This window comes from Leopardus geoffroyi, chromosome D2, assembly GCF_018350155.1.
Source record: "Leopardus geoffroyi isolate Oge1 chromosome D2, O.geoffroyi_Oge1_pat1.0, whole genome shotgun sequence".
NCBI lineage: Eukaryota > Metazoa > Chordata > Mammalia > Carnivora > Felidae > Leopardus > Leopardus geoffroyi.
The window spans coordinates 11,289,961-11,311,022 of NC_059334.1; the positions used below are offsets into that span (position 1 = coordinate 11,289,961).

Sequence of the window (21,062 nt, forward strand, 5' to 3'; positions counted from 1 at the left end):
AATACACATTTTTACTTATATTTGGTAAAGTAAGTAGCATCTTTATTCTTTCTCATATAAAGTTACTTCTTTTGGCCCCAGGATGACCCATCCTACAATTTCAAGACAATACATTCAAGAAGGTGCTAGGAATAAAAGAATTCATCTTCTGTAAGTCTGTGTGTCTCCATAATATATGTGCCTGACTCTTCACAAAACAAGTATAGACTGAAATATCAAAAAGAATATGCATTCATTACTGCTTTATTTTCAGGTCTCATTCAGTTGGAAGTGAAATGCTGATCATAAATGTGTTTCCTTCTCTGCTCTCCTCTCTCTTTCTGACTCCCCAAGACACAACATAAATTGATTGCCCTCAGTACTACTATAAAAAAAATTCTAGAATATAATCGGATTTCCTTCTGCTTCTTCAAGACATCCTTTTTTATTTATTTCCTGAGAAGAGCATAGAACCTTCGTTTAGAGGTACTGAACATCTCCTGTCTCTACTCAGTAATGGTTGCCCTAGACCATGTTTCTCAAAGTGTGGTCTTGAGTCCCGGGGATCCTGAGACCTTTGCATGGACTACAGGATCTCCTCGAACACCCATATATGAAGCATAAACCCTTCACTTGAGGTTCAGGCAGAGGCTTTATTAGTACATTTTAAAATGCTCATAATCGTTTTGCAATCTGAGAAGAGATCGAACTCTAAAAGGCATTCATCTCCCATTCTGGCCAAGTTATTACTAAATAATATGAGTACCTACACATCAAAGAGCACACGAAATGTGCTCTAAATCAGTGTCTGTGCCTTGTGAATACTGGAAAGGTATGTCTCACCTTTATCATATTGTGCTCGTAAGTGGTAAAAGAAGAATATGGTTTTGATCTTGGAAAGAAACATTTTAATACCCAGAAAAGCAAACGTTATGCTGTGGTCACTATTTGTTGACATTTGGACACTGTCATAATTGAAAAAATTTCCCAGAAGGGACACCAGAATAGAAGCAAATAGGCTGAATCAAGATAACAAATTGCTAGACTTCTTACACTGCATAACGGGTTCTGTAAACAAATGAACAATTTATCCCCTAGTATGAAAAATTTCCAAATAATTGTACTACAAAGTAGTACAAAAAGTACTTCTACCAATTTTTTTTACCCACATTTATGTTTTCCTTTACCTCCCTAGGTAAATTCATTTATTCATCTATTTCTATTACAGCAAGTCTTAATATCTCCTATGTACTAATGACTTCTAATGACATATATTTAATTTCTGGACACTAGATGAAAAAGTTCAAATTCTTTTTTTTTTTTTTTAATTTTTTTTTTTCAACGTTTATTTATTTTTGGGACAGAGAGAGACAGAGCATGAACAGGGGAGGGGCAGAGAGAGAGGGAGACACAGAATCGGAAACAGGCTCCAGGCTCTGAGCCATCAGCCCAGAGCCTGACGCGGGGCTCGAACTCACGGACCACGAGATCGTGACCTGGCTGATGTCGGACGCTTAACCGACTGCGCCACCCAGGCGCCCCAAAAAAGTTCAAATTCTTATGGACACCTATCTCCATGTCCCAAAAGTCCTCAAACTCAGCTAATGAAGGAAATTTCCAACCTTTATTTCAAATGGTGACATATTTTTTTTCAAAGTCTAAAAATCTTTGGTGATCTACGTTGACTTTTTAAAGTAAATAAAATACATTACTTATCTTGAGAGTCTTTAATACCAAGAATTTTGCAAGTAGAATAAAGACTGATTAAAATAATATATTTTCACTATTTGAATTGCTAAAGTGACATTACTTGTAATACTATTCTAAAGAGAGATTCACTAAATTCATAAATACTGTGTACTTAAATTTGGCTTACCTTGCCTTGTAAATGAATATTACTGCGGATTATATCTCGTACTTCATCCTCAGTGTCTTTCTGTCAAGAAATAAATGTTACCTAAAAGAAGTCTTACCATTAATGCATCAACTGTCACAAGTCAACAGAAGTAACTCCAACCTCTTTTGAAATAGTGTATGTCTGCCCAAACCTACGTATAGGGTTTCAAAACACACCACAAATGCGGGGGGTTCTTTTTCAGACTATTTCTTGATACTGCTGTGAACCGGAAACAAGGTACCAACTTACATCGACCCTACAGGAAGTGTCTTAAGACTCACTGGAATGGAATTTCTGGTTCACAAAAAGTGGGGGCAGAGGTGTGTTCCCTTGTGATCAAACAGGGGTATATCTCCATCATTCTCTGAACTCTCCATAAAGTAATTTTGGCATTTAATACTACCCCCTGTGATCCAGTAACAAAAAGGAAATACCCTAAGAATCAAATACTAGAATGACCACCACCAGAATTGCATCTGTGCAGCCCATGGTGACACAATGTCCCCTCAATTTGCTTATCTCAGGGTATCCAATTCTGGATATTCAGAGAGGTGCTTCCGCGTGGGAATGGGGGTAAAAGAAAATGTCCTCCCATTTACATAAATATAAAATAATGATCCCGCTGTATATTCTTGAAAAAGTGCGTCTAGGTAGCCACCAAGAGAAAAAACAGAGGTCATAAAGAAATCTTGAGAACTGAAATGTTGATGCTTGCCAAGTCGAAGAGTCAGCTTGGTTGACTTAGAAAGTCAACACCTTATCTAACCACGATCAGCACAGTCCATGATGCTTCTCACACTGAAAAATTAACCCTCCTAAATTTGAATACATTTTTCATAACAAATTTTATATAGGAGTTCATATGAAATCCATTTTTTTTCCCGCTACCAGCAACTTGTTTGCATCTTTTCTACTGGGTTTCAGAATATTCCCTGGAGGTGATCAACATAATTTAGAAATAAAAATAGCGCCCCCCCCAAAAAAAAATGGGCAGTCTTTGCATACACAGAAAAAGTGCTTACTAAAACATCTAATGGAAATGAAATCCTGACACAGACCAGTGAGAAAAAGGGAGTCTAAACATTTGAGTCTGGAGGTCAAGTGATCATTACCACCGGTATGAACAGGAAAGTTACCATACTAAATCGGTTTTTGGCCAGAGCGATGAGCTCCTGGTCCCCAGGGGCACAGATGTTCAACCCAATGGGCAGTAACCGCTTCAGAGCTGCCACAATGAGAGAGGTCTGCGTGGAGTACCGATCTCCTTTGCGCTTCATCTTCTTCCTTTCCTGATCAGAGACAGCGGCCTGCGGAACAAAGACAAGTTTTGGAGTCGGTGACTGCTTTTCCCACACTCAGAACTAGGAGCCTCGGGGCGCCGTATGGCTCAGGCGGCTAAGGGTCTGACCTCTACTCAGGCCATGATCGCACAGTTTGTGGGTTCGAGCCCCGCATCAGGCTCTGCGCTGACAGCTGGGAGCCTGGAGCCTGCTTTGGATTCTGTGTCTTCCTCTCTCTCTGCCCCTCCCCTGCTCATGCTCTGTCTCTGTCTCTCTCAAAAATAAATAAACGTTAAACAAAATTAAAAAAAAAATTGGAGGCTCTTCTAACGTGATAGTGGTTCCAACTTCCTTTTTTCTTTGGTCCCTATTTTTGAGAATACTTTCCCTCTCTCCTTCTTAGCATCTCTTGCTAATTTTAAGTCCTACTCTCATATTCCCAGGTCATTACAATTCACTGGTGGGCTTTCTACATGCTTTTAGAAGGCAAATGCAAATTGCAAGTTTAGAGAAGCAGATGGATATATGAAAAGTCCACAGTAATTTCTGATATTATATGTTTAATAGTTTTGAATGCTTAAGAGGAAAAATTTAAGAATATATGGTTTAATGAAAGACCTAAACGCAAGACAGGAAGCCATCAAAATCCTCAAGGAGAAAGCAGGCATAAACCTCTTTGACCTTGGCTGCAGCAACTTCTTACTTGACACGTCTCCAGAGGCAAGGGAAATTAAGGCAAAAATGAACTATTGGGACCTCATCAAAATAAAAACTTCTGCACAGCGAAAGAAACAATCAGCAGAACTAAAAGGCAACTGATGGAATAGGAGAAGATATTTGCAAACAACATATCAGATAAAGGGTTAGTATCCAAAATCTATCAAGAACTTATCAAACTCAACACCCAAAAAACAAATAATCCAGTGAAGAAATGGGCAAAAGACAGAAAGAGACACTTCTCCAAAGAAGACATCCAGATGGCTAACAGACACATGAAAAATGCTCAACATCACTCATCATCAGGCAAATACAAATCAAAACCACAAGGAGATACCACCTTACACCTGTCAGAATGGCTAACACTAACAACTCAGGTAACAACAGATGTTGGTGAGGATGCGGAGAAAGAGGATCTCTTTTGCACTGTTGGTGGGAATGCAAACTGGTGCAGCCGCTCTGGGAAGCAGTACGGAGGTTCCTCAAAAAACTAAAAATAGAACTACCCTACGACCCAGCAATTGTACTACTAGGCATTTATCCAATGGATACAAGTATGCTGTTTCAAAGGGACATATGCATCCCCTTGTTTATAGCAGCACTATCAACAATAGGCAAAGTATGGAAAGAGCCCAAATGTCCATCGATGGATGAATGGATAAAGAAGATGTGGTATATATATTCAATGGAGTATTACCCAGCAATCAAAAAGAATGAAATCTTGCCATTTGCAAGTACATGGATGGAACCAGAGGGTATTATGCTAAGCGAAATTAGAGAAAGACAACTATCATATGACTTCACTCATATGAGGACTTTAAGACAGAGAACAAATGTACACAAGGGAAGGGAAGCAAAAATAATATAAAAACAGGGAGAGGGACAAAACATAAGACACTCTTAAATATGGAGAACAAACAGAGGGTTACTGGAGGGTTTGTGGAAGGGGGGGATGGGCTAAATGGGTAAGGGGCATTAAGGAATCTACTCCTCAAATCATTGTTGCACTATATGCTAACTAACTTGGATATAAATTTTAAAAATAAATTAAAATTAAAGAAAAGAAATCTAACCGAAAAATAAATACTAAAAATGATTTTAGGGGTGCCTGGGTGGCTCAGTCAGCTGAGCACCCGATTTTGGCTCAGGTCATGATCTCATAGTTCGTGGGTTTGAGCCCCACGACGGGCTCTGTGAGGACAGCTCAGAGCCTGGAGCCTGCTTCGGATTCTGTGTCTTCCTCTCTCTCTGCCCCTTCCTTGTTTGTGCTCTGTCTCTCTCTGTCTCAACAATTAATAAATGTTAAAAAAAAATTTTTTTAAATAAATAAAAATAAAAAAGAATCCCAAGAAACTCCAGCTGCCGAGCCAGTCGGTGCCCATCCCCCAACTCTATCCCCTAGGACCTTCCTGGAACTCATGGGTCATCCCAAAGGCTGGGGGCAGGGCAGGAGAGCTGGGGGCAATCCCTCTGTGCCCAAGAAGGCCGTCACTGCAGGATGAATTGAAATCCATGCAATCCCACGTGGCCTTCAGAAGAACCTCCTCCTCTGGATCCAAACCAGCTAGAGATGTTCCTGTCACTCCTCTCAAGCCACCTTGTCTGTCTGTTCAGTTTAACTGCCGATGGCTCTCAGGCAGTGGGTTTGTTCAAACTGAAGCTCAAGAGAATTAGAACGTATAGGGTCATATTTAACAAGTAAGAAAGACTCATACATAGAATCTGATGAATAAAATCCTATCTTATTGTTAAAAAAAAAGGAATATATAGCTTATTTTTGTTTGATAGATGCTTGGTTTGAAATATACACATGCTCTCACTCTCACACACATGAACACAGTGTATATAAGACTATTATAAAATACATTAGCCTTTTATGCAGTCTTCAAACACGTCTCCCTAGGGCATTAACCCCTCTCTAGTGGAAACAGATGTAATATACTAACTCGTATAACATAAATATTCAGGATTATATCTCTGGACAGCCTGTTCACATCTGAGTAGTGCCATGCTACCTCAGGGTTCTTTTGGGATTTTGTTGAATTTTATGTTCATGTGTCAGGGTCACTTTCAATGCCGAATCTAATTTTCACTGGGTAGTAAGTGTCATTCTTTCTATTAACAGGGCATATGCTAATGTCAAAGCTAAAATAATTGTCCCATGTCCACTGCTTTGTGCTTGTCAAATTTCTTTGTAGCAATAACACTGCAGATATCTTCATGACAGTGACATAGTGTAATAGTTTCGGTCTACTGAGAAAAAAAACAGAAGAGAACTTAACATACAAACAATATGCTTTCCCTACGTTGCTATCACAACATGATGTTAAAAGAATTTTTTCACATTATGTAGTAAAATAATTGAGTCATCATGAAGTAATGGTGCCTTATATATTGTTAATTATATTATATGATATATTTACTATGACACATATTATACAGAGAGTATATGTTGATATATCAAACCTATAATATTTGAACCACAGCAAGAAGAATTGTATTCAGTTTCCAACGAAATGGACTTACTGCATGGACCCTGTTCTTATCTGTACCAATTCATAAGAGATTATTTTCAGTAAATTTAGTGGGAAAAAAAAACCCTATGAATAATTATTTGTGCTATTAAATTAACTCATAAAAATAATGGATCAGTGGTTTTAAATGAGCTCTTTGCTCATTTAAAAATGAAGGAAATGTAACCACAGTGATAAAAATAATTATCCAAATGAGGAACCAACATCCTAAAAATTAAACAAATTGATACAAATGATTGCAAACATATTTCTATCCAATTCTGGTAATTTAGCTTCAGCAAAACAATATCATACAATACATTAATGTCTAAATTTTGTTGGTGTTATGGTTTTCTTGACCCTAACTTGTAAAGATTTTTGGTTTTATGGTTGTATAAGTACAAGGGGCTTATACCTGGTTTGATATTTATAAATATTCAAGTGACCCTACAATAAGACTAATTGAAATCAACACTAAGGGCAATTATAAACTGCTCCATTTTGAGAAACACTTAGATAAATGAACTCCTCCTTATGCTCAAATAATAATCTTGCATTGTATACCACAGGAAATCTATAAACTGAAAAGAGAAATTAATACATCTTTGAACACTTCCAGTGATGATATAGTCCACTTCCACTATAAAGAAATGAAATCTACAATCAAATATGCTTATGTACGACTATATCAATCGGGTTTTTTTTTTAATTTTTTTGATGTTTATTTATTTTTGAGACAGAGAGAGACAGAGCATAAGCAGGGGAGGGGCAGAGAGAGAGGGAGACACAGAATCTGAAGCAGGCTCCAGGCTCTGAGCTGTCAGTACAGAGTCCGATGAGGGGCTCGAACTTGTCAACCGCGAGATCATGACCTGAGCCGAAGTCAGACGCTCAACTGACTGAGCCACCCAGGCACCCCTGTCAATTGGGTTTGTTTGTTTGTTTGTTTGTTTGTTTGGTGGCTGTTTTCTCACCAGACTATGAGCTCCATCAGGGCAGGGGCCAAACTTGGTCTGCTCCTTTCTATTCATTCATTCATTCACTCTTCATTCATTCACTCACATACTCATTATTTTGAAGAGTTTTTTTTAATGTTTTTTTAAATTTATTTTTGAGAGAGAAAGAGAGTATGAGCAGGGGAGGGGCAGAGACGGACAGAAACACAGAATCTGAAGCAGGCTCCAGGCTCTGGGCTGTCAGCACAGAGCCCAACACGGGGCTCGAACCATGAGATCATGACCTGAGTTGAAGTCGGCTGCTTAACTGAGCCACCCAGGAGGCCCAAAAGAGTTTTTTTAAAGTTTATTTATTTTGAGAGAGAGAGAATGTAAGCAGAGGAGGGGCAGGGAGAAAGGGAGAGAGAGAATCCCAAGCAGACTCCGGACTGTCAGTGCAGAGACTGATGCGGGGCGCGACCTAGTGAACCATGAGATCATGACCGGAGCCAAAATCAAGAGTCAGATGCTTAACCAATGGAGCCATCCAGGGGCCCTTCCAGTATTTAGAACCAAGCACTCCGTCTTGCCCCTAGGAGCTGCTCAATAATTTGAGAACTGCTAACACTACTGAATTCTCATGATATTTCATTTTCAACCAATTCCTAACATTCAAATCAGAGGTGAGTTTGCAACAGCATGGTCGATATGGGCATCATATTTAAACAGAAAAGTAGGGTCAGCTGATCCCCGTCACGAATCAGTCTCTTTCTCCCTCTCAGGCACACACACACACACACACACACACACACACAGCCCTAACAATTTCACCTAAAATAAAATTTAATACAGGATCACGAAAAAGGGAAGACTTTTCTAATAGTCCTACAGTGAAATAGCCTCCCCAAACAAAACAAAAATCATAGATATTTACTAATGTTTTTTCAAAAAAAAATATTTCAGATATATTAATTATAAAAGTGAGTCTCATCATCAAAAACACAAGAGATGACAAATGCCGGTGATTATATGGAGAAAAAGAAACCCGTGCTCACTCTTGATGGGAATGTAAATTGGTGCAGCCACTGTGGAAAACAGTATAGACGTTCCGCAAAAGTTAAAAATAGAACCACAGGACGCAGCAATTACACTCTTGGGTATTTAGCAAAAGGAAATGAAAACAGGGTCTCGACATGTCTGCACCCTCCTGTTCATTGCAGAGTCAGTCAAAACAGCCAAGATATGGAAACAACCTATGCATTCATGCATGGATATATGCACACCGTGGAGTGTTATTCAGCCATAAGAAAGAAATCCTGCCATTTGCAACAACACGGATGAACCCTGAGGGCATTATGCTAAGTAGATAAGTTAGAGAAAGACAAATACCATATGATACCACCTATATGTGGAATCTGAAAAAGCCAAACTGATAAAAACAGAGAGGAGAGTGGTGGTTACCAGGGGCCAGGAGGTGGGGACAACAGGGACATGCTAATCAAAGTGGACACATCTCCCATTATAAGATAAATATAAGTTCTGGGGATCCAACATACAGCAGAGTGATTGTAGCTAATGATCGATCCTGTGTTGTCTACTTGAAAGTTTCTAAGAGAGTAGATCTTAAGTGTCCTCACCACGGGAATAAATGGTAATTATATGACATGATGTTAACCAATGCTACGGTGATAATCAGGTTGCAATACAGAAGTGTATCAAGTCAATCTGTTGTTGATTTGTTCACCTGACACTGCACACTGTTATATGCCAACTGTATGTTAATAAAGCTGGAAAAGATAGTGAGCCTAGCTTTAAATAAATAAGGCCAGGTGCTACATTTCAACAGGAACTGAAATCTCAAGAAAAAATAGGACAGAATTCTATAACGCAATAGGTAAAACCCACTATTTTTTTCTCACATCAACAAACTAACAAGAGTTTGTAATAGATGCTTTCTTTAAAAAAAAATTATAATCTTTATTTATTTTTGAGAGAGAGAGACAGAGTGTGAGCAGGAGAGGGGCGGATAGAGAGGGAGACACAGAATCCAAAGCAGGCTCCAGGCTCTGAGCTGTCAGCACAGAGCCTGACGCAGGGCTTGAACTCAGGAACTGTGAGATCATGACTTGAGCTGAAGTCAGCTGCTCAACCAACTGAGACACCCAGGCGACCCATGGATGCTTTCCGTATTCAGGTTTTTTTGGTGTTTTTGTTTTTTAAGGTTATTTATTTATTTTGAGAGACAGAGGGAGCACAAGTGGGGGAGGGGGCAGAAAGAGAGACAGAGAGAGAGAGACAGAGACAGAGAGAGAGAGAGAGAGAGAGAGAAAATCCTACCCTGGCTCCACTGTCAGCACAGAGCGCAACATGGGGCTCGAACTCACCAACCGCGAGATTATGACCTGAGCCAAAGTCAGACGCTTAACCGACCGAGCCACCACCCAGGCGCCCCTGCGTATGTTTTTAAAACAAGTCATGCCATTAAAAACTTCAGCAATGCTGGCAATACAATGATGCAACATTGGTACCAATGCAACAGTGAGTCTGGAAAAACAACAGTAAAATAAGACATTTACACATGCCCAGGTTAAGGACCAAATTTCAAACTCTTTAAAGTTAAATCTTACTTAGATTTATCCATATTAATTAAGTAGCCACCGTGCACCAAGCGCTGCATTGAGCTTTCAAGTTACCATGTGAATAAAATATGTTCCCCGCCCCTGCAGAATGTTGGGTCTTAAAGAAGTCACAGGGGCTACCGCCCAGAGTGCTCAGGGCCAGGCTGTCACCGAGGGCTAAGAGTAAGAGAAGGGGGCAGGAGGAGACCGGCTTCACTGGAGGGGAGCATTCACCACCCTACATGTTAACAACTGGGTGAAGTACACTAATATGCACTTGCTGTAGACAACACCACTTCCCAAGCTTCAGACAAAGGCACAGCAGGGCTTCTGTGTCCCACACAGGTGGTCACCCCCTCCTTAGAGCATTACGGCCAATTTCATATGCACTGGCCTCTCTGCCTGAGGAGCTACACACATTTTAATTCAAAATGAGGTCCTCAATCCCAGATTACCATATTCCAAATTGGTCTGCTGGCTTCAATCATATTTCCATATTTTATCTATAATTACCCGCTTTCTATATTATCTTCTAATTTTAGAAATGGTACTCCAGGGGTATGTTGGTGGTTCAGTTGGTTGAGCATCTGACTCTTGATTTGGGCTGTGGTCATGATCTCATAGTTCATGGGTTTGACCTTGCATCAGGCTCTATGCTGGTGCTGCAGAGCCTGCTTGGGGTTCCCTCTCTCTCTCTCTGTCCTACTCTCTCTCTCTCTTCTCTCAAAATAAATAAACTTAAAAAAAAAAAGAAAGAAAGAAATGGTACTCTATACAAATAGCAATCGTTCCTGTTTGGATGTCTGCTTGAAGACTGATACATAACAATATGTTGTTTGGTTTGTGTTTGGGTCTGAATCTCCATTCAAAAGAGTTTCTTTCTCCTTCTGCACTCCAGGGGAGTGGATCTATGGGCCACTGTGATGTCTCAGGCAGACAGTTTGAGGCTTTGTCAGAGGAATCCCTGAAGCCTTCTGGATCATTCTGTTCCCAGCTCTGCATGGGGGAACATCTCTCTGTCCATTTCAGCTTCAGATGTAAGACCTACGGCTACCTTCCTGTTACCCATTCCTGGCACTAGACCTGAACAGCGCAGCTTTTGGGAAAGATGTTACTCATCCCTTTGCTACATCCTGCTTTTGGGCCCTTCCTGCCATATGGGGTTAGCAGAGCACCTCAATGATATGATGGAAGTAGAATTATGATGCTACTTTGGCCAACACAGTGACTCTCAAATCTGTGCAAATGCTGAAACACAAAGACATCATGATTCTTTTGGTGAAACAATCATGTCTTAAACCAGCCTGGGTGGCTTAGTCGGTTAAGCGTCTGACTCTTGACCTCACTTCAGGTCTTGATCTCATGGTTTGTGAGATCAAGACCCACATAGGGCTCTGAGTTGACAGCGTGGAGCCTGCTTGGGATTTTCTCTCTCCTTCTCTCTCTGCCCCAACCCTGCTCATGCACACACATGCATGCACTCTCTCTCTCTCTCTCTCTCTCAAAATAAATAAATACACATAAAAAAAAATAAACTAGAAACATTACTTCTAGGAAAAATGTTTATGGTATGTATGTGATACAAAATCTCAAGCACACATGTAGACAAAAAACAAGAAGGGAAAGCATGATCACTCATTTCTAAGTACTTCATCAATATTGCTGTCATTTGTTATGTATCTTGTTTCAGAGCGTTAGCAGTCATATGGTAAAAAGACTGAAAGCCTTGAGAAAATTTAGAGGGGGGGTGCGGGCATTAAGATGCTTCTATCCATTTTTGCATTTTTTTCCCCTGCAAATGGGAGTAAATGTGACTCTTCGTCAGTGTGTACAGATGCCCTAGTGTGGCTTATAGGATGTGCAGCACACTGAGCGTATGCTTTGAGAGTCACTGGACTACAATGAGGAAAAGGAGGGAAGAAGATGTCTTTGTAAGGGTGTGCAGACCTCTGATCTTACGACTTTTCGCTTATTTCAAGTTTCATGATACACCACAATCACCATCATCCTCCCAAACTTAACACTGACTCCTTGGGCCCTCTCTCTATGCCTTTGTTAACAGCGTCCTATATCGACAACATGCTGCCAAAGCAGAGAAATTCACTAATGGTTTTCGGCTCAAAACATCCGAGAGACATGTGCTTTTAGCGCAGCATCTCCTGACAGAGCATCAGCTCACTCTCCAGGCTTGCTGACAGTCCAGAGGGGAGAAAAGTTCTCATCTTTTATGTGTGGCAAGAGCACGGTCATGCAAATAGCCTACTGTAGTTGGGGACAGACATTGCAGGCATGCAAAGCTTCAGTTACCCTTAGCTTTTAGTTCCTCTGTAATCGTGTCAAATGCATGCGTTTAAAACCCTAAAAAAGACTAGGAGCATTGAGGGATGCTATTCAATCGTCCCAGTGGTCACCAACAAAGCAGGTGACAGGCACGAGTCACTCCTAGGGTTCAGTGCAACAGACGTCCCTGCCTGTTCCAAGGAAACGCCACCCCATAACCTACGGAGTTAGAGATTGGTTTCCTTGGCCAGACTCACACTATGCTGCATCTCTGGCCATCTGGCGACATACTTGCGGTGTTACATACTTTGCGTGTCTGTAATCTGTTCATTTTCTTATTTAGTGGTAATTCAAATAACAAAGGCATGGATCTTTAAGTGTTTGGAGAGGTCCTCCCCTCCCTAACGTGAGTGACACAGAAGACAAAAATTTAGAGGCATCCCCCCACATCTCCTATGTGAGAACCTGGAATCCATCCATGTGGTTCTTAAACAATGTGGCTAATTATTCTGATGTCCGTGTGTGTGTGTGTGTGTGTGTGTGTGTGTGTGTGTGTGTGTGTGTTTGCAGGTGGGTGGGTGAGTATGTTAAGCATGCCTTTTCATTCTGAGACTTTGATGTCTTGGGGTCTTGATGATCCTTGATTGCCCCTCCCAAAGATAGTCATTTCCTACAGATAATAAACGACTTTCCTGCAAGCATGCCTTTCATAGATCAACCAACCAACCCAGAGTCCTATATTCCCCAACCGCTTCCTCCACCTGGGCCTCGATCCACTTGCCCTAATCGCCCCAGGGCTACGTACCCCAACTAGGGACACTCCTTACACCCCAGAGACCACTGAAATTATGCAAACTAGCCAACTCTGCTTTGCCCGTCCAGTCCCACAAAAACCGTAATACAGGTTCCTGCCCACCTTTTCCCCTTGTTCCCTCTGCCACAAGACCAACAGTGTTTTGCCACATGTCCCCCCCATATGACACGCCTTCTGTTTCTAGGAAACTGTGAGTAAAAACCTCTTCCTTCATGAAAGTCATTTCTGGGTCTGTCTAACCATACCTACTCGCATCCTAGGTTTCCTTAAAACTGTGTGTATGCATATGTGTTTAATCGGTAAATAATATTACAAAATCTATAAAATCTCAGTTATACATCCTCCAAAGATCTAAAAGAAAATCAGCAAATGAAAGTTACATTCAGACATTTTCTAGAACAGTACAACGTATTATACTAATACCTTTGACATCTTTGACTTGGTGTCCGTAATAAGGAAAGACATATTGTTGATTTCATTCTGTACCACAAAGTTCTGCTCTTCTCTTTTGAAATTCTGAGAAGGTGCAAAGAAAATCTGAGTTAAAACCACACAGATAAGAAGCCCATATAATCAAGAGGTTACACAGGACCCAAAAGTCTTTACAAAGAGAAGTAGTAGCTTGATACAGATCTAATAAAAAAGGGAGCAAATATTTGTTATGTATATAATGAGAGTGCTTGGCGTGGGGCAACAATTCTGGGAACTAGATACAAATATGTAATGTTTCAAAGGCGGGAACGCTAAGATCCAGAATATTTTAAGCACCAAAGTCACACACCTACCAAGGGATAGAATCAGTACTCAAATCCCAATGTAGCTGGCGAAAGGCACAGATTGCTTCTTGGAAGAAACACGGGGCGTGCACGACTATGATGTAGCTTTCCATTCTGCCAGATATTTTATCTACTTTTTCAAATACTATTGACGTTATTTTATTCATGTTCAATTCAGGAGTGTGAGAACACAGTCAAAGTCAACTGTTTGAGGAGTGGTAGTGAAGAAAGCAAACACAAAATGAAAGTAGAAATAATCAGAGGTTTAAAACAGAAATTAACAATCTAAGCACATGCCTTCTTCCTCTTTTTTTTTTTTTTTAATGTTTATTTATTTTTGAGAGAGAGAGAAAGAGACAGACCACAAGTGGGGGTGGGACAGAGAAACAGGGAGACACAGAATCTGAAGCAGGCTCCAGGCTCTGAGCTGTCAACACAGAGCCCGACGCGGGGCTCGAACCCACGAACTGTGAGATCATGACCTGAGCTGAAATCAGACGCTTAACCCACTGAGCCACCCAGATGCCTCAGCTTCTTCCTCTATTGGATGAGCAAAACTCAAATAAAATAATTTCCTAGTAAGCATTCAAAATGCTAACAATTGATGAGTAATAACATATTTTGTGTGAAGGACAGTGAAAAGACCAAGCTTCGACTTTCCTTCAGCTCACGTTAACCTTCTAATCTTACTATTCATAACAACATGGTTGCTCATGAGTTTCATCTTTAAATATTTGGGTAAGAATATATATGACACACACTAACAGATTTGTGTTTTAAATATACCCATGAGAGGGGCGCCTGGGTGGCTCAGTCGGTTGAGGGGCTGACTTCGGCTCAGGTCATGATCTCGCGGTTTGTGGGTTCGAGCCCCGCGTCAGGCTCTGTGCTGACAGCTCAGAGCCTGGACGCTGTTTCAGATTCTGTGTCTCCCTCTCTCTCCGCCCCTCCCCCGCTTGTGCTCTGTCTCTTTCTGTCTATCAAAAATAAATAAAAAATTAAAAAAAAAATATACCCATGAGATTCAAAGGGTGCCTGGGTGGCTCAGTCAGTTAAGCATCTGACTTCAGCCCAGGTCATGATCTCATGATTCGTGAGTTCGAGCCCAGCATCGGGCTCTGTGCTGACACTTTGAAGCCTGGAGCTGCTTCGGATTCTGTGTCTCCCTTTCTCTCTGCCCCAACCCCGCTCATGCTCTGTCTCTGTCTCTCTCTCTCTCAAAAATAAATAAATATCTAAAAAAATTTTTTTAATAAAAAAAAAAAATCCCATGAGATTCAAAAGTACATATTCAGATTTTTTTCTTACTCTTGAAATTACCATTAGACAGTCATCTAAAAATCTACTGATGATGATAAATACTCCTCCAAATACTTGTTCCAAAATTATGTCTTGCATATAAATTTAAAGAACCCTTTTTTTGGTATTTTGGTGATTAATGAAGTTGAAAAGTCTCAGTTTTTCAAGGGAAAATATGCAGGTTTTAGTTTTCTTAAGTGATTCAGTCTTGGGCTCTGGATTTCAAATATTTCTTGAAAAGCACCCTGAACCATCTAATGCACCCCTCAACATGAGTTACATAGGATGAGAAATCATTTGCTTTTTATCTAGAGGACATAAAGACCTAAATGAATTTTAGGCACCACAGAAAATGAAAGTCAATGTGAAATACAAATGCATATATTAAAAAGGCCATTATTTCATATATTATTTCAGTGTGCTTATATTTTTTGATGTATGTTTTTACATACATTTTGATATCAAGTTTGACAGACTCCTCAGAGGCAGGCAACAAATATTATGCATTATTCTAGACATGAAGTGGGAAATTTTTATTTTTTTAAAAATATGACATTTCCAAAATAACAGGATTTGGATAACAATCTGACGAAATAAACAAGGAAGTTTTCTCAAATAATGGAACTGAGGTTGAGGATTTTCTTTCTTGGAGTCTCACATTTACAAAGTGCCACAGAATCATAACTGAGACAAAAATTCTAAGATTTTGAAATAATCTGGGACAATAATAAATGTTCACTTAACCCATTTTCTGCGAGTTATTCAAAATAATTATAGAATGCTCTCGAGTTCTTATTATTAAAACCTTTTTCAGACTTAAAAACATATAGTTCCACTTGCAGCATACAAAACAGTGAAAATATTCACTAAAGATGTACTTTTTAATTTGTTTTCAACAGGATTCTGAGCAGGGACTGTATTTTATTCTAACGTGTACGTGAAACTAAACTCCTGTAGAAACAAGAGTGTGTGAAACAAATTTAAAGAAGTAATATCTTTACCAAGTAAACAAATGTATCTTGTGATTGAAAAACACAAGTCCATCCTAGCATTTCTCAAACTAGGCATCACGTGTGCTCCCCGGGGGCTCAGCAAAACACCTACAGGAGGGAAGCCTAGAGGAGAAAATGCCATATCCCTGTGTCCCCGTTACCCTAAGATTTAGAGGCAAACAGAAAAAAGCATTTATGGAGTGCAACTAAAAAACCCTCAGTGATTTTTTTTTAATACAAATTACCAAACTCCAAATGAAGGTTTATAGTGCTTCAAACTACCACGGGGAATGTGTCCTGTCTCCACACCAGTTAAGGGATACCTAGGAGGCTAGCTTGAGAAACACTGTCACAGGCATTTACTAAAGGGACTGGAAAATGACTTGAAAACTTGAAAGCCCTGGGGCGCCTGGGTGGCTCAGTCGGTTGAGCGTCCAACTTCGGCTCAGGTCATGATCTTGCGGTCTGTGAGTTTGAGCCCCACGTCGGGCTCTGGGCGGACAGCTCAGAGCCTGGAGCCTACTTCGGAGTCTGTATCTCCCTCTCTCTCTCTGCCCCTCCCCAGCTTACACTCTGTCTACCCCTCTCTCAAAAATAAACAAACATTAAAAAACAAACAAATAAACAAACAAACAAACAAACAAGAAAACTTGAAAGCCCTTAAAATAAACCAAACCGGAAGCAATATTTTTCTACTTACATGGGATTTTGACCAGTAGATAAACACTTCGGCCACCATGCGGAAAAGGTCCTCTGCTTCTGGGTTAGGTTCTTTCAGCCACTTTGCCCTGGATCACATATAAATAAAGTGGTGTCTCAGTTACTCCTTCCACTTGATTTTTTTTTTTTTAAATCACCCACTCAGGGGCGCCTGAGGGGCTTAGCTGGTTACGCATCCGACCCTTGATTTTGGCTCAACTATTGAACTCATTACTTGAGCCACATTGCTCCCCCACATTAGTCTCTGAGCTGGGATTCTCTTTCTCCCTCCCCTACTCATGCTGTTTTCTCTCTCTCGCTGTCACAATAAATAAACTTAAAAAAAAAAATCACGCGTTAAGTTAAATTTCAAACCAAGCAAACTAAGGGCAAGTGTGCTGTCCACAGAGGCCCTAGATGGCCACTGGAGTACATGTGTTTTACACTTAAAGCAATTTAAACACTGTAACTATCAAACTGCTAACTTTTACTTGCAGAAGGCAGACTACTAATGAGATCTCCCTTTGTCATTTCGAGATGCTTGGTGAAAATCACCTTGTCTATACACATCTGGTTATGTCACAATCACGCACCAGCTCATCACCAAGCGAATGAAGCCATTCATCAGGACACATGAACCCAGCAAGGTCATGACTGAATCGGAGAAATGAAGCCCTTGGGAACAGTGTACCTGTTATAGTCCACAAATCTAATCAAGAGCGGGTAGAAGGCATAGAGATCTCTGGCCAGAGTGGTGAACTCATCGAGAATGAGAAGCTCTGCCTCGGACATATCCCCCCTGGCCTCAGCCTTCAGATGGTCCTCCTCCGACACCACCATCGCTGCTTTTTTCTTGAGTTTCTCCATTAATGGCAAGAAATGAGTTTTCAGGAGCTGAGGTTTCACTTTATTTATAATGGGCTGTGAAAATACTGTTTGAAGACAGACATTAATATTCTGTTCTGCATCAACAGGCATTAAAAAGAAGACAGATTATAATTACAATTGTAGCATGATTTCGCCCCGCCCGCCTCCCCTCCCCCAGCACAAGGCTTCTTTCAGGATTCAGCCCATGCCTCAGGCATTTTTCTAGTCCCAAACCTAATTACACAGTTGCTGTTCAAAAATGATTACTGAATTGAATTTGATGTGCTTTCTTGTTTTTTTTTTTTAATTGGCAGCTAATTTGGAATGGGGGAAAAAATGTTCATTCACTTTGGAAACCAATTATTTTCACAAAAGGAAGAAAAAAATCCCCAAATGGAAAACGTTCTTCTGGCTCTTTCTTTACAAGGAGTAGGCACCACTGAATAATCACGAGCCTACATACAGCCATCCCGCGTTGGCTTCCCCAGCCTTGTCCCAGTGGGAGACTCAGACTGCCCAGGTCATTTATTTATTTCTGAATTTTTTAAACACCCATCTTGTCCATCCTTGAAGCTGGTCCACATTGTCCGAGGTGGGAGGTGCAAAGACAGACAAATGTAAATTCTTGACTTTGTGTTTAGGTTATCCTCTCCCCACTCCTGATAAGATGAATTGCTAAAAGGGGGTTGTTTCAAAATCCAGTTTTATTTTCGTCTCTGTCTACAGAACCATCAGTTTTTCCTGCTGCACTTACAGAGACCGTCCAATCAGGAAAATGTTTACTTATTTAAAAGTTGTATCAATATGACAAGTCACCTGATGCCTCATCAAATCGACATTTTTTTTTTATTATTTAAAGAACAGCGTGTTAAAGATTTTTTGAGCACAGAAGAAAATATTAATGAAGCCCAACATAGGAAAATTCTAGTAGTTCTGTATTTCTTTCCATTTTAAAAAGTTCTTTTACGGGGCGCCTGGGTGGCGCGTCCGACTTCAGCCAGGTCACGATCTCACGGTCCGGGAGTTCGAGCCCCGCGTCAGGCTCTGGGCTGATGGCTCAGAGCCTGGAGCCTGTTTCCGATTCTGTGTCTCCCTCTCTCTCTGCCCCTCCCCCGTTCATGCTCTGTCTCTCTCTGTCCCCAAAATAAATAAACGTTGAAAAAAAAATTAAAAAAAAAAAAAAAAAAAAAAAAGTTCTTTTACTTAGGAAATCTCTACACCTAACGTGGGGCTCAAACTCATGACCTGTGAGGATCAAGGGCCGAATGCTTTACTGACCAAGCCGGTCAGGTGTCCCTAGTCTTCTGTTATTTCAAAGACTTTTGGAAATGAAACGAATTCACGTGGTGCATTCCTCTGCAATTCTTACCTGCTAACCTCTTCATCCAGGCTCCCTCATCAATTCCCAGGTTATTATATATGATTTTCAATATATTCCCCAAGAGCGTGTTCATGTGCTCGGAGTTCAGGGCGGTACAGCACATTTCAGCCCTTTCTGGATTATTTTCAGGTCCGTGCTCCCACCAACGAGACATGTAGCTGCAAAGCATGGGCAGTATGACTTCCATGACGTGTGGCATCTGTGTGTAGCGAATGCCGGACTCAGCTAATTCCACAATTTCTTCCATGAGTTTCTCCAAAGACGGTATATTTGGGCACACATCCTCCACGTCAGTTGGCAAATTCAGAGCTAGAGAAACACACGTAAGAGTGAACCGCGTTCAGTGAAAGGACGGACTTACGAGGACGGCCACACTTCCACTGTGTATGGCAGCCACGAGCAGCCATCTCGCTCTGGGCTTCAGAGCTCAGCAAGACCCGGCGGGCCTTCCACCGGCTCCCTCTCTTTACTGGTGGCAGCTATATCCAAAGTTCTCTCTTTTCCCCAAGTTCCTATCTTACCACCACGCCTCACTCCTTTAAGATCAGAAAATGACCATTTCTTCTACTTCAGAGCAAACCAGAATATCAAAGGTCTCTGCCTACAGGCCTTCTGCGTGGTCCATCCTTCTGCGACCATCACCTATTTTCAGAGCAAGGAGCTCTGAGGTCCCTGTTCAGGGCTCGGCCTGTGTTCTCAATGCCCCACTACAGAGGCCATGCTTAGGCCCTATGTTGAGCCACTTATATATGCTCTGTACACAGCATAATATATATACATTATATATATAACATACAACATATAATTATACTCTGTAGCGCCTCCTCCCCAGCAACCTGCTGCCATGCTTCGAATCTCCCCTGGATTGTTTAACTTTCCATAAATTGCTTTCTATAAAGTTAACTTTCCATAAAGTGCTTCCCACCACTTAACTGATCGCCCTTTTTCACAAACCCTTACGTGGCTAACTTACAGTGGCATTTCCCATCACTGGCCAGATTCCCTTTTCCTTAATCTCAATGTATTCAGTCTTTCCGGACTCCCTCCTGAACTTTGTCAGGCTCCTTTTACTGGCTATTTTCTCCTTGAAGAACTTTTTTTTTTTTTTTTTTTTAAATTTTTTTTTCCACGTTTTTATTTATTTTTGGGACAGAGAGAGACAGAGCATGAACGGGGGAGGGGCAGAGAGAGAGGGAGACACAGAATCGGAAACAGGCTCCAGGCTCTGAGCCATCAGCCCAGAGCCCGACGCGGGGCTCGAACTCACGGACCGCGAGATCGTGACCTGGCTGAAGTCGGACGCTTAACCGACTGCGCCACCCAGGCGCCCCTCCTTGAAGAACTTTTTAAAAAAATTTTTTTAAGTGTTTATTTTTGAGAGAGAGTGAGAGAGAGAGAGAGAGAGAGAGAGAGAGACTGACCACGAGTGGGGTAAGGGCAGAGAGAGAGGGAGACAAAGAATCCAAAGCAGGCTCCAGGCTCAGAGCTGTTAGCAGAGAGCCTGATGCAGGGCTTGAACTCACCAACCATGAGATCATGACCTGAGCCAAAGTCAGACACTTAACTGACTGAGCCATCCAGGGGCCCTTCAAGATTCCTCTTGAACCAACTCAGTTAAGCCGTTCTGGTATCCTCAATGAACACTGCATTTTTGTGTCCTCAGTGTTCTTTATTCTGAATTCTATCACATGTATCTACCGGTCTCTCCCGTACTGCAACTAAAACCCCCCTGAAAGAAAGAATTCAAGTCTAATACTTTCTTTGGTCAAATCTCCCCCATTTCCCTCAGTGTATGTTGCAAACAATTACTTGTGCGATGGCTAAAACCTGAATGAAAGGGGATCCTTCAATTCAATTCCTTTACTTTGTTATGCAAATGATGTGTTACAGAAACAAAAGCAGGTAAATTATCTGCTCTGTGTGTTTCCTTTTCTGCAATAAATAACAAATCTGCTTCATTCTGGATTCACAGCAAAAGGATTAATCAGTCAAAAATCCTAACTAAGACAACTTAG

At 41.0% G+C, this 21,062-nt stretch overlaps 1 protein-coding gene across 9 annotated transcripts in view; it reads right to left on the reverse strand.

Annotated features, from left to right (window-relative positions):
• Positions 1 to 21,062, reverse strand: part of RYR2 (ryanodine receptor 2) — a 762,307-nt gene that overhangs the window by 118,826 nt on the left and 622,419 nt on the right. For all 9 annotated transcript variants that reach the window (XM_045437236.1, XM_045437235.1, XM_045437229.1 and 6 more), the window contains 6 exons: positions 19,036 to 19,356; positions 17,491 to 17,731; positions 16,801 to 16,888; positions 13,457 to 13,549; positions 3,013 to 3,183; positions 1,856 to 1,915 (listed from right to left, as the gene is read on the reverse strand). In XM_045437236.1, the coding sequence (XP_045293192.1) occupies positions 1,856 to 1,915; positions 3,013 to 3,183; positions 13,457 to 13,549; positions 16,801 to 16,888; positions 17,491 to 17,731; positions 19,036 to 19,356 (974 nt within the window). The remainder of the gene's footprint in view (positions 1 to 1,855; positions 1,916 to 3,012; positions 3,184 to 13,456; positions 13,550 to 16,800; positions 16,889 to 17,490; positions 17,732 to 19,035; positions 19,357 to 21,062) is intronic.